This window comes from Arctopsyche grandis, chromosome 7 (genome assembly GCF_051622035.1).
Source record: "Arctopsyche grandis isolate Sample6627 chromosome 7, ASM5162203v2, whole genome shotgun sequence".
NCBI classification, from domain to species: domain Eukaryota; kingdom Metazoa; phylum Arthropoda; class Insecta; order Trichoptera; family Hydropsychidae; genus Arctopsyche; species Arctopsyche grandis.
In genome coordinates this window covers 17,800,609-17,814,297 of record NC_135361.1, presented here as the reverse complement: position 1 = coordinate 17,814,297, position 13,689 = coordinate 17,800,609, and the positions used below count along the sequence as shown (strand labels likewise).

At 33.8% G+C, this 13,689-nt stretch overlaps 1 protein-coding gene across 5 annotated transcripts in view; it reads right to left on the bottom strand.

Annotated features, from left to right (window-relative positions):
• Positions 1-10,589, bottom strand: part of puc (dual specificity phosphatase puckered) — a 65,798-nt gene extending 55,209 nt beyond the window's left edge. For 3 of the 5 annotated variants that reach the window (XR_013260838.1, XR_013260837.1, XM_077434914.1), the window contains exons 1-2: positions 10,212-10,587; positions 1,124-1,651 (exon numbers count right to left, since the gene is read on the bottom strand). Coding sequence is in view for 3 of the 5 variants with exons in the window: in XM_077434914.1 (XP_077291040.1) it covers positions 1,124-1,651; positions 10,212-10,257 (574 nt within the window). In the remaining 2 variants the exon portion in view is untranslated. Of the gene's footprint in view, positions 1-1,123; positions 1,652-8,775; positions 8,831-10,211 lie in introns of those variants that run through there. The other 2 variants (XM_077434912.1, XM_077434913.1) reach the window with 2 other exon arrangements.
• Positions 10,590-13,689: the final 3,100 nt, after the last annotated feature.

Below are 13,689 nucleotides of genomic sequence, written 5' to 3'. Positions count from 1 at the left end.
TCGATCTTCTAGATACTTATTATATCCATTTCAGAATTCTAATGTAAACAAAGCGATAAGCGCTTAAATGCAGTAAAGAATATCTACCTAATTCAATTGAAATCGATGGATACAGTGGCATAGCTAGGAATTTTGGGTCCGCATGCAAATTTAACTTAGATCACCGATTTTAAAAATTCATCGTTTCTCGATTTAAGGTTTTCAAAATTTTGCGATGAGTCTTATGGATATATTTCCCATTAAGTCTTTTAAATAATGGCGTTACGTGATTGATGATCCCACTTGAACCCAAGTGGCTTGTTATAGTCTGGAACAATGTACATACAAGTCTGGCCGAAACTAAGCGACAGTGCGCTGCAGCAACGCAACGCAGCACATCAGAGTTACATACTACTCGTAGTGCGTTCTATTTACAATGTAATAAACGAAAACCATGTGAACTGTATAAGAGGTATGTAATAAAAAAAATATATGGCTGCGCTGCGTCGCTGCAGTGCAGTACCGCCTAGTGCGGTATAAGCTTATCTAAGTCCAAATAGTTGCTTGGATCTTTTCACATTTCTGTAACGTAAAATAAAGGTGAAGCAAAATAATATTATAATACATATATACGGACGAGTCGTACATTCGATATATTCGACAATGTTAATTATATTGAGTGTACCAAAGTATGTATATATAAATTTAGACCCCTGTCCAGCTGCGCTCACATATTTTGCATGACTATGCTATGGGAAGCTTCGCCACTCGTTTATCTTACGAAACAAATATCTTTGTCCTACGAAAAAAAACGAGAAACAAATATCTTTCAAAGCAAGATAAACAACAAAACAAAATATATTTTTTTTCTGGGAAAAAATCGACGTGTTTATACCTGACAATGTTCTAAAGAATTTCAATATTCTATTTTTGTTGGTTTAGTGTTTTAATTCGAATTCATAATAATACATTAAACAACGTGGATAGTCCCGTTCAAATCTAGGGGGGCGGCTGCTCCCCCATCCCCCCCCAAATGACGCCCCTGTTCTTAAACGTGTTTATTTTTTTCTATCGGTGACCAATCCGCGCAAAATGGCAAAGTTTCAAACCGATCGGAAGGATCGGCCTTGTAAAAAGTACTCACCGACAAGTAAAGCTGGCTCCCGATCGTCGTCTATGAGGCTGGTGAGCACTAGGAATAGTGGATGAGTATTGGGTAGTCGATCAATGTCCGTGAAACACTCGTCGTAGACGACAACCTCCTTGTACAGTTTCTTCCTGAGCAGCTCCTTGCCCTCGTGGCTGGTGGCCAAGTCAGCAAGTCCTGCCTTGCCTTGCTGGAGTCGTCGCCTATTGAAGCGATCCGAACAGTTGACGTTGATGGCCCCTCTGATGTGATTGACATTGTACGCCAGGAAGGGACGACAGTCGACCAGGAGGAAGGGGGTGGCGGCGCGCTCCAGCTTGCGACGGAGCGCATCGGGATGCAGGGGGTTCACTCGGGACGCCAACGAAGCCCCGATGGCGGCGCCGACGCCCCCCGGCGACACGAAGGCCCCTCGGCCTCCACCATCGACGACACCCCTGCCCGGCTCCAGGCTGCCCGGCGAGCTGAGGCTGCGGCACAGACGCAGCTGCAGCCCGCCGCGCTCGCCACGACCCACCTCGCCACCTACAAAAATACATTCATTTTACAAATTGGAAATGAAAAATGTAGACAAGAAAGTGGAAAAGTTTGTAATATTAAGTTTACATGAGATAAAGTAGCAGTTATAACCGTTCAACTATGTAACCCGTGAATTTTAGTGAGGGGGCGAGAAGGCGTATCTGATAGCCAGCTGTCATCGCGTCGATCTGACGGATGATCAGGGGTAATTTTTAATTATTTAATTCCTCTAGTTTCATATTGGAGACATTTGCTTACAAATTACTTACATTATTAGCCAGCAGCATAGCTCGGACGTTAAGCTTCTGCTTACCGTCAAGAAGGTGCCGGGTTCTATCCCTGAATGAAAATGAATTTTTCAGAGTATGCTGTTGGTCAGACCTGGATTTGTGACTCCAGGTTGATCGTTTCCTATCAGAGTTTGCCAATTTTCTCTGATTTCATTGTTGAAACGGTTCCCGGAAAAAAAAATTGGCTAAAAATCCTTCCGACCTATGTACTATGTCACCACTATTTGAAAAATTTGATTGATGTACAATAAAAATTTATGTACAATTCATAGATGTCTCGTTAATTTGCGAGTTTTTTCAGTGTCTCGCAATTCAACGACTTATAATAAAAATGCTGTATTTGTATTTGTAATTGGCCAGGAAGGCGCATTGGGATTTACCTGTAAGGCCTTCCTGGTATATATGTAAAATAAAAATAAAATAAAATAATAAAAATTATATCGGCAAAATACCAAAGCGATCGGAAGGGTGGTAGTGGTACAAAATCAACTTACAAAATTCGGAAGGTTAAAAATTACTCATAACTAGGGCTACCAGATATCCAAATCATTATTGATATCCAAAGCGGGACATTTTAATTGTACCCACCCCACCATGTACCATCTGAAATCATATTGGTTCATTTGTTTGTATGAATCTTTTTTACATTTTACAAAATGTTTGGACGCTGTGGCCTTTATGAAATAAATATAAAATAAAACAAGAATTAAAGAAGGTATAGGCACTGATATTACAAAAATGATTAAGTTCCGTAGTGCCGACAGTTACCGGAAGTGTGAATTTAAAGGATTAAAAATACAAATGAAGAGCTTTGCCAAATTATGAACACGGTCGATCTTCTTTATTTTTACAAGGTTTATTTTCTTTTATGCACGAACGGAAATCAAGCACCCGATTAGGCAATGATTTGTCAAAGTCATTGACTTATTAGTTATTACGATATACTACATATGTACGTGCATACATATGTATGTAAATCGTCATCTGATAATAATTGATTAGCAGGAAAGCGAACTTTGAAACCATGTCATTAAATAACGTGATACGAACCTTCATTTACACTAAGGTTACGTTTAGTGCCGCATTAAAAATTGCTTAAAAATTATTTTAATGGATCCTGGAATCGTGTATCATGACGATTCAATTTCAATTTTGTCTTCAACCCTAATATTGTTGAAATTGTTACAAATTCTTCAAATTTATTTCTAAAATTACTGATCTCGCAATATTTATTTATTTTTATTTATTTATTTTATTTTATTTTACATATATACCAGGAAGGCCTTACAGGAAAATCCCAATGCGCCTTCCTGGCCAATTACAAATACAAATGCAGCATTTTTTATTATAATTCGTTGAATTGCGAGACACTGAAAAAACTCGCAAATTAACGAGACATCTATGAATTGTACATAAATTCTTATTGTACATCCATCAAATTTCAAATAGTGGTGACATAGTAGGTAGGAAGGATTTTTAGCCAATTTTTTTTTCCGGGAACCGTTTCAACAATGAAATCAGAGAAAATTGGCAAACTCTGATAGGAAACGATCAACCTGGAGTCACAAATCCAGGTCTGACCAACAGCATACTCTGAAAAATTCATTTTCATTCAGGGATAGAACCCGGCACCTTCTTGACGTTAAGCAGAAGCTTAACGTCCGAGCTATGCTGCTGGCTATATGCATTTCTAATCATAGACTGAGCTACATATCTCATATATCACTGATAATACATATCTCACTGATAACATCAGCGTTTTTTGATTAAAGGAGCTTTGAAACAAAGTTGGAAGGCCGAAGAATTTTTCAAAAAGTAGGAGAATAAATTCGAAACTTTCCATTTTCTTTTTTAGTCAATTTTCTTCCGATTGTTCATCATTTCTTTTACTTTTTAAAATTATTTCTGTAAGAAATTTTAAAACATCTATCCATATATGTACCTATATATCGAAGTGCAATTAAATAGAGTCTAATCTGGACGACCAACAAGCAGTGCGCAATCTATTAACAATCTACAATCTAGTAACTGATGGTGAATTTTCCTTAAAAACTTCCCACCTGTTAATGTAGATAGCGAAAAATTTATAATTTGTAAATTTTATTGGTTTTCACGCCTCATATTATTTAGTTTTATTGTTTTAATACTGTAAAAATATATACAAGAATAAGAAAGAATTCTCAGCTATATGTACATACAATAAAACGAGATGAAAATAAGTTGAAAAAAAAAGAGGTTTTTAAAAAAATTATTACAAAGAAATTACAGAACAAATTAAAAAAAAAGGCGCGGCGCCCCCCCTCCCGAATTGCGGGGTCTGAGGGTGCGGTAGCTACGCCACTGAGATTCATGCATTATTTTATAGTTTCGTTACTGGGGGGATCGGTATTCCTGAACAATGCGAGGTCAATAAACAGTTATCTAAAACTGGGACATTTGAAAGGTCCCGAAAGGTCCTTTGGGGATGCCGGCATCAGAGGTGCGAAACCGAGACAATGCTGGAAAACTGGGGCGCTTGGCAGCCCTACACCAACTATGTAAGTGAAACTAATAAAAAGTAAGAGGCAATTTTTTTTCAGAACTGTAATCGTAAGTGAAACATAAAAGAGTTTCAAACAATTTCAGCCGAGAAGAGGTGATGCCGTGTCCGGACATTTCATTGCATGACCATTTCATCGCGGTGGTTTTTACTTTATTTATCGTGGGGACAACTCACTGACAGATTTCAGGTAAATCATTTTTTATCCACAATATTAATTTTTAATTTTTATGTTGACTGTACTTTTTGAAATGCATATTGAAACCGTTATTCAAATATCTGGAGAAATGATTTTTTGAATAATACATATGCATGTAGTTACTTTTTTTTAATAAAATTAATTGAAAACATTCTAGCTTTCTTTTATATCAACAAAACAATAAATTATAATATTTTGTACGAACATTTTTATTGCCGTATAATATACTTAAAAGTAGTTGCATGAAATCTGTCAGCGAGTTGTCACTGGATGAAATGGTCGTGCGCTGAAATGTCCGACAACCGGTGATGCTGACTTCATATGAGAGTCTTTTTGATGCGCAGTTTAGTATAATGCTATAGTACGCACGTATGCATCTACATACATACATACGTACATATGTATGTATCAATTCATGAAAATGTATGCATTTATTTAAACCGGTTCGGTGATTATTGCGCACAAAGCGATTTCGCATACGTCACTAAAATTCCGATCACGAAACATCTGACACCTGAAAATCCCATCCATCGTGAGTCATGCACGCTAACTATCATACTAACGAGAACTCGAGTGCCAGACATTCCGTATCGCGATCGCAATGTGCGAAATAATCCGTTTATCATTTAGACCATGCATCAAAAAATGGAATTTATAAAAAAATCTATTTTATACAAATTCAACTTCAGATAAATGTGTCAACAAGTCGTCATATGACGATTAAATCATTTCAAATTCAAAATTTCATAGTTTTTAAATACATCAATGAGGCCCAGAAAGCTTTCATATTTTTTCAATAAAATCTAATATATAATTTCGAAAGAGACTTTGTATGTATGTAAGTATTGTTGACGAGTCGACTTTTTTTTCGATTCAAATAAATTTAATAAAAAAACAAATGAATATTTACTATTAGATTCGCCATGTTTACGCTGTTTATATTACAAATACTGAGCAAAGCCGGGGAAAACAACTATTATACATACATAGTTCTAAATAAAAGTTGAAAACACACTAGTTTTAATTAAAATACTGTCCAGTATTGGTCCTAGATAAATAACGGTACTGATATGTATGTATGTATGTTGAATGTTATTAAAGAAAACGAAACCTAATAAAATTATCAACATAAGCCCGCATATAAACCTTTAAAAAGAAAAATTTAATGCTAAAAACGTTTAAAATTTTACATTATTACATTGTGTGCTAAATATCAACAGAAAAAATCAGATTTAGAATTAGAAATACATTGTACATATATTCCAAGTCATACAAAATATTTAAGTAAATGGAATACATTTATGTAAATATTTCCTAACACGTAACTTAGTATGACATATGGCCTTATTATTATACGAACGTACATACATGCATTCATACAAAAACATAAACCAAATAAAATTAACACACATATTTTATGTTTTTATATTTCTCAACAATATAATCACTAAAATAAAATCAAAGGATGACTAAATGTCATATGTACCTACATATACATATGTCTAGTTAAATGTTATCGCGAAATCTACCGTGTATAGAATATAATCTGCACTGGAAGTTTCGTCAAAGCAAATACACGAATCGAAAACTCATATCTGTCAATAATAAAAAAATAAAAAAAATAAACTGGAAATCACTCGTTTACTTGGTGACAAATGTGCAATTATATATGTAATATAACCTGTCATGTCGTAAAATTAATACTGAAAACATTCGACGAGATACGCTTGCAGTGTGAATCATCGACCAGATTAGAAGTTCTTATACATATTTACTTGCAATATTTATATTATATTTTATCTATGGATATACGAGTATGTGAATATGCATACTTGAATACAATACATATATACCTACTTACATTTCCTACTGAAAGTTCATTATTACATCAATAGTGAACAATCGAGCCCGAAGACGAATTCGAGTGGAATTTCAGATAAAAATCTAGCATTGTATGAGCAATAACATTGTGAATCAATTTCGGCAATAAGGAGGTTAATATTTTGTGATAACTTTTATATGCTCAATATTGATAGCAGTTATCTAAATCGATTACGAAACCATACATTAATCTACTACTGAATTTATCTTGGCCCTAATCTTGATTGATATTGACTACGTTTTGATAATCCATAACATGAACTTAAACTTAAACTATCGAGAACTTTAATAAAGCAAATGAACGCATCCTCAATTATGAATTTAGAAAATTAAATCAAAATCGAAGTATGTACGTATGCATATACGTAATTTTCTAATAGGCAAAAGACGAATTTTCAATAGAAATAGACTCCACCAGAGCTTGTTTCCTCTCATTATGTCAGAGTGTCATCTTGTCACGTACATATGTGACAAGTGGACCAAGAGAGTTCAAATTCAAAACGAGCCCGAGACATATTGATTAATAGTTCTATCTATTTCAACACGGTCTATCAGCAAGTGAACAAAAAAAGCAAAAAGACGAAAGAATGACATCTGATTTATACAGGCAGACGTCGTAAAAACCGCGATCTTATTTATATCTACGAGACTCATTTTTGGGTCCTAATTTTGTAAAATTGAATTTTAATTCAATATTATCGCAAATGAAACAGTTTGGAGTGAAATGTTTGAGAAGTGAGCCGGACTAAAGGACAGTGAGCTCATCGCCATGTCATCCAAATTCGAAACATTGTCCTTTTGTTGCACATGTGCACATCTTGTCGTCACCTTCATCTGCCCACACGATTCCTAGTATTTTGCGATTATTAAAATATTTACTCGACCAAACAAATCGAGCATCTATAGGTACACAATAAAACAAACCGCTTTCGAACGAACCGAACAGTGGGAAAAAAGGGGAATTGTACAGATTCTCAGGTGGGCTGCATTAATATTCCGATTTTTACTGTCTCAGTTTTCAATGGCCATTGTGTTGTCAAGAATGTAAATAACACAAGGGAAGTTTAACCCTATAGCCACAATCGAAATGTTTTAATATAACAAGAATATCCTGTACTTGAATCACTGCAGAAAGGAAGAAAACTAAAATTGTATAAAAAGTGGCAGTCTTTTTCTATCAGTGAGTCGAGACAAAAGTCGTTTATTTTCTTTCTACAAAAAACCACCCTTTCAATCAGCCCTCATAAAGATCCTATCCTTGCACATCACTATCTTTTAAGCGGCGAATACTTACAAAACGGGTCAAATATGAGCAAATATGAACAAACAATATATGAGCCGTTATATTTGAAAGTGGCAGAAGTCCAATTTTCAGTTCCAAAAACACTATTCCTGTTTGACTTCATTCACAAATTGTTATCAATTATTTTAATTCAATATGTCCAGAATCTAGGAAAAGTCGAATAAACATTAAACGTATTTACAGGCCACCAGTATTTTTAAATATTGTTAAACGCAAAACAGTACATTTAATATTTCGCAAAATATCTCTCGAAATGAAGAAAAGTGGACTTACATATGCCACTTTCAAATATAATGGGTCATATGTAGATTTGTCTTTGTTAACAAATTCGAAAATCTGATTTTTTCAAACTCAGACATGATTTTCCACGGTCAGAAGAAATTACATAGGTACATATAAGATTGTTAACTTTTATCGTCTTCAATTTGGAAAGATTATTTTTTAGCGAGTGTACAAAAGAGAGGGTTCTGAAATGCATTATTAGTTTATTTATTCCAAATACATATGTATATTAATTTTATATGTATAATTTACATAAATATTGAATCTACATTGTTGACTAAATAATAAAAAAAACGAGTTCGAATTTTCGCATGATCACAAAATTGTTATTACGTACATAGATAAAGTAATAAGATTGTTATTCGTTATGAAAGATGACATTCGGTATACTTATGCTGAAGTATAAAAGAGTCATAAACGTATATATGTACATATGCAAATGTAACATGCTAACAATTAATTCACCAAATTTCATCCAATTGAAGGTTAACATTGGTTTCATTCAATGACACAGTTTCACCGTTATCTTCCCAATTCAACGCTTGAGACCCGTTGCTTCCAGACTATTTTTTTGGACAAACTAATACATATATACACAACAAACTATGGTATAACATTTACGTATATAATACATACATATATTGTAAACATACATATGTCTAGATGGAAAGCTCGGTGCAACAGGTGCATAGGATTTTCGTTTCTTTTGGATCGACGAGGAAATTGTCTTGTGCGTGTTGCTCATTGCGGTCGAAATAATGCCGAGTTTCCTCATTGGCAATTGTTTACAAATAGAGTGACGCCATTGCTGAAAGGTCTTCGTCCAGCGTGTGCAGCAGAACAAGACAAAAATAAAAATGATCCGTGCAGTCTGCCGCGCAGTCTCTGACACCAAATGCGAACAACATGTCATAAACAATGGCCACATTAGCATCGTATATTTTGAGAAAATTCGATTTAAAATATACACAAATATGTACATACGTATGTACATACTGCAATTTTCTAAGTTTGGAAGATAATTCGTCAACGCTGAAATATTTCAAAGGCTACGAAACAAAGTGCAAAAATTTGAATTAAAAATATCATTTTACGACAGTGATCTGACAGATAACTTGAAACAATCAAACAACGACACAATCCATTCCGAAATTCATTCATTTTTTGAGAGAGGCAATCGTTGTTAGCATGAGAACAAATCGTAATCTAACAATCTACATACATACATATCAATGTTGGATATAAGCATTTTTTAGTTTTCACTCATTCTGGGCTCGAATGACGTAGTTTTTCCCCATTACAATAAATTATTGTACAAATACAAAAACTGTTTACCAGATATTATACATAGAAAATAGTGCATAACGCATATATTTCATTTGAAACATTTTAACGAAAACAGTCACTCAGCCACAAGATAAATTGAATTGAATATAAAGATTTTTAATAAAATTAAATAACTATGCTTATTTTCACTATTGCTACAAGAATAAATTCAAAATTAATTTATAAGCTCGTAAACGTCATAGATTATAGTCTATCACAATACGTCAGTACTACATATCAATTAAGTGGCATCATCTTTATATCTAAAAAAAATCTAGAATCGTCTCAAAACGATTTTCCCGATTAACAGATATGGTTAAATTAACATCCCAATCAACGTTATAAATATTATGTACACATGTCGACTGCATAGTGTCAAATCGGTGTATCTACAAAAAATACAACAACGAGATATTGCGACTGATATTATCCTTTTATTTCAATATTACCACGTGTCAAAATGCTATAACTAAATTTGTATCTTATTATACGGTATTATTTATATTTTATTTTAGATCAAAACGATGTACATATATTGTTTTAGTAATAAAATACACCGACTTGACACTAAGCAGTCGATACAATCCACTACCAAAACCGTAATAAACCGTAACACTGCTAATGTAAAATATTACTTTTCGACATTAAAACGTTTGGACTGTTTAGTCGCTCTGTTTCAATTTATAATTGACAAACTTTCAACTCATCAAAAGCATGCTGAAACATTTTTCGAAGAGTCTACATACCCAGCAGACTCCTTTTATAATCCACGGCTGATACTAGCTCCTGCATCCGAATCTCGATTTTGTTTATTTTCCTACACGAAGTGACACCGACCTACGCACGTGTTTCTACCGTTTTGCACGGGAAAAAGTACAGGTGAAAACGTCCCAATGTTGTCATAGCGCGTCCGCCACCTTATCCCTACTAGCACCAATTAATTGCACGTTTTTCCGAATAATTGAATCGCACTTACGGCCAAAGCGATAGCGCCACGATATTGCTTATCGAAATAACACACACCCACACACACACACAAACACAAAAAATAAAACCGGGAAAAAAACGCGCGCGCCTGCAGCCGACAGTGGTGGCAACGTAGGCCGATGTTCGCGCGCGATTAAGGTTAGCGCGCTCGCCCATTTTATATTTACAATGCGTGACGTAAGCCGGCACGCGCTTCTCAACATCTAGCTGTTGGTTCGTTCGTCGTGTGTGTTTGTGTATGTATTTTTGGATATGGTAGATTATTATCGTGCGGAGTTACAGAGCGAGCGCGATTCCGTCATCGTCGGTTTCAGGGGCAAGCCAGCTGCTGAAAACTAGACGAACGGGCTGATTTGGCGCCTGATTGTATGCAATTGTGTTTACGCGTGTGCTTATATTTTAGTACTTTGCAGGCGCAACACGTTGTTTTTCAGCAAATTTATTTCAAGTATTTATGTACAACATTTTGTAATCATTTGTGTTATTTTAAGGAGACTGTATCGAATGGACTGCATTTACATAAATTTATTCTTAATTTTAGAGTGATAGTTAAAATACATTTGTAGGTTTTACATATTTTAGTTTGTTGTTTTTATGTTTGTGTGTGTCTCGAATAGGCTCCTACCTAAACCACTGAACCGATTACGATGGAACTTTCAGGATTTATTGTATGCATTTTCGGGAAGATTACTGTGAAAAAATAACGGGAATGAGTCTCATTGCAACGCTATAATTTCAAATGTTTTCGCGTCGCGACCAAAGTATTCGCTGCCTGCGTTTTACCGACAAATGGGAAGGGGAACGGGAACGGAAACGAGAACGGGAACGGGAATTGCATGCGTTATTGTGGCATTGCAACGCATGCCGAGTTCAGCTAGTATGTTATAATTAGCAATTTGCTATTAAATTAAATGAATAAATAAATAAAGTACATACATAAATATTTAGTACATATTTGTGCGCTCAATTCTACGGACTTGAAATTTCTCGACATTTCATCTGCTTGAACACGAGTCTGTATACATATTTAATACAAAAATGTTTTTTTGTATGCATGTATGTAATATCTTTAACACAAAAGACATATTGTGATCATTCGTAGATTTTTAGGCTATTGACACACCTTTAAGATATTTAAAAAAATGTTTAAAAAATAAGAGACAGACAAAACGAGTGTCGAAAAATTGCAAGTATGTAGAGGTTATTATCGCTCAGCTATAAATCGCTGCAAACGACCCGGCTGCATTCTCATTTCACACTTTTGTCTCGACTTTTGCCTTTTTAAACTTGCCAGAAAGATCCAACTCAATTTTAATAATTGCCAATCATCAATGCACATGGAAGTGTCATCTGCGCAATCCAATGAATATCTCGTCTTTCGTACATGCTTAAATTCAAACAGTTGCGAATTTCGCTGCATGCATGCAGCCGCGTCGTTTGCGGCGATTTGTAGCAAACCCGTTATTATGGATGCTGATGATTTCACAAGATGTGATATTTTGCTGATTTTATTTAAGAATACTTGGGAATAGCGGCAAAGTCGATGGACCCAAGAGGTTTTATAATACGTACATACATATGTATGTATGTACAGTAGTACAGAAATGCAAATATCAAATAAGATAATAAAAAAACGAAAAAAATAAAAATCGAAAACTAAGAAAATATTAACAACTCAAAATAGATTAAAATAAAATAAAAAGGAGAAAATATAAAAGATAAACTTAATTTAAATAAAGGAATAACTGGAAAAACCCATTTATTTTAAGGAAATCATCAAGTTTATTTAAAACAAAATCTTTTTAAACAAAATTTATTTATTTAAAACAAAAAGGTTTAATTTACTAGACGGTACTAATCCATTGGATAGACTATTCCAAATTTTAACCACTCCTGTGTATATGAAAAGTAGAATTCTCTAATTATTTTCTGAGTGTAATAGTTAAACTTAAGGAAGTTTGTCATAGGACAATTGCAATAGTCATTTATAAATTTATAGACTTCAATTAGATCACCTCTCATTCTTTTCGTCTCCAAACTGTAAAGATAAAGATTTTGATTTTAATTTTGACAAGATGATTTGCCAAGAATGAAAATTATAAAAGTGCGACAGACTAACGAAATATGGAAAATGTTGGATAAGTATTTCCCAGAACAGCGAAAACTAGAAATGTGTCGGAAAGGTATTTTTGATAAAGGTCAGGTGGATATGCATATACATACATACATACATACAAATATATATGTATACATAGTACTCATTAATTAATAAATACATTATAAAATGATCTACAGAATTTTATAATGTGCACATTAAAAAACAAATCCTTGTTTACAATGTACATACATACATATTATGAGTTTATTTTATCATTTAAAATAAAAATAATTTACATGTGTGCACACAATATTAGATTGATCAGTAGTGAAACTTTTACGAAGCTAAATTACATCTGACGTATTTTCGCACGAAGAACTGAACTTATACATATAAACACTAGTGTTGTGCCCGATGAAATATCATCGCACGGGTTATGGCATATTATTAAGTTATTAAATAATAAAAAAAAATTAAATAAATGTGTCGGTCCTGTGTTCGATCCCCACGCGGTCGTATTTTTTTCAAATACCTTTTAAATATATTTAATTTAATATTTATATTTAATTTTTTAATATGAAAAACAAATGGTAAAACTACCTACTTAAATATAAACAATATAAAACACCAATAGAAAAATTAATTAATTAAATAAATTTTCAATAGATAGCGCTAAATGCTCAGAGACCTAATTCCCTGGAGGAAACATTGGTAGCAAACAGTATATATATAGAAGTATTTTCTTTTGTTATTATATTCGTACATTTGTCGGCAGTGTTTTAGCTGTGACGTACGTGTCGAATCGAAACGACTATTATAATACGGCGAGCGTTATCTTACACAGATACACAGACACACAGAATAGCGATATTATATATGTATATGATACATATGATACATTCTGTTTCCATATATTTCCGTTCATTTTTTAAATCTATTTTTAGCTATACATATGTATATGCACATTTTTGTATATATGTATACATATACACATACATAAATACATATGTATGTGTATGTATTATGTATTTGGGTGTTTTGTATTATTTGTATTATGATTTTTTGGTAATAGCAACGATTTGGGAATACCTATTATGTCGCCATTACCCAATATAATAAACTACATACAAAACGTATAA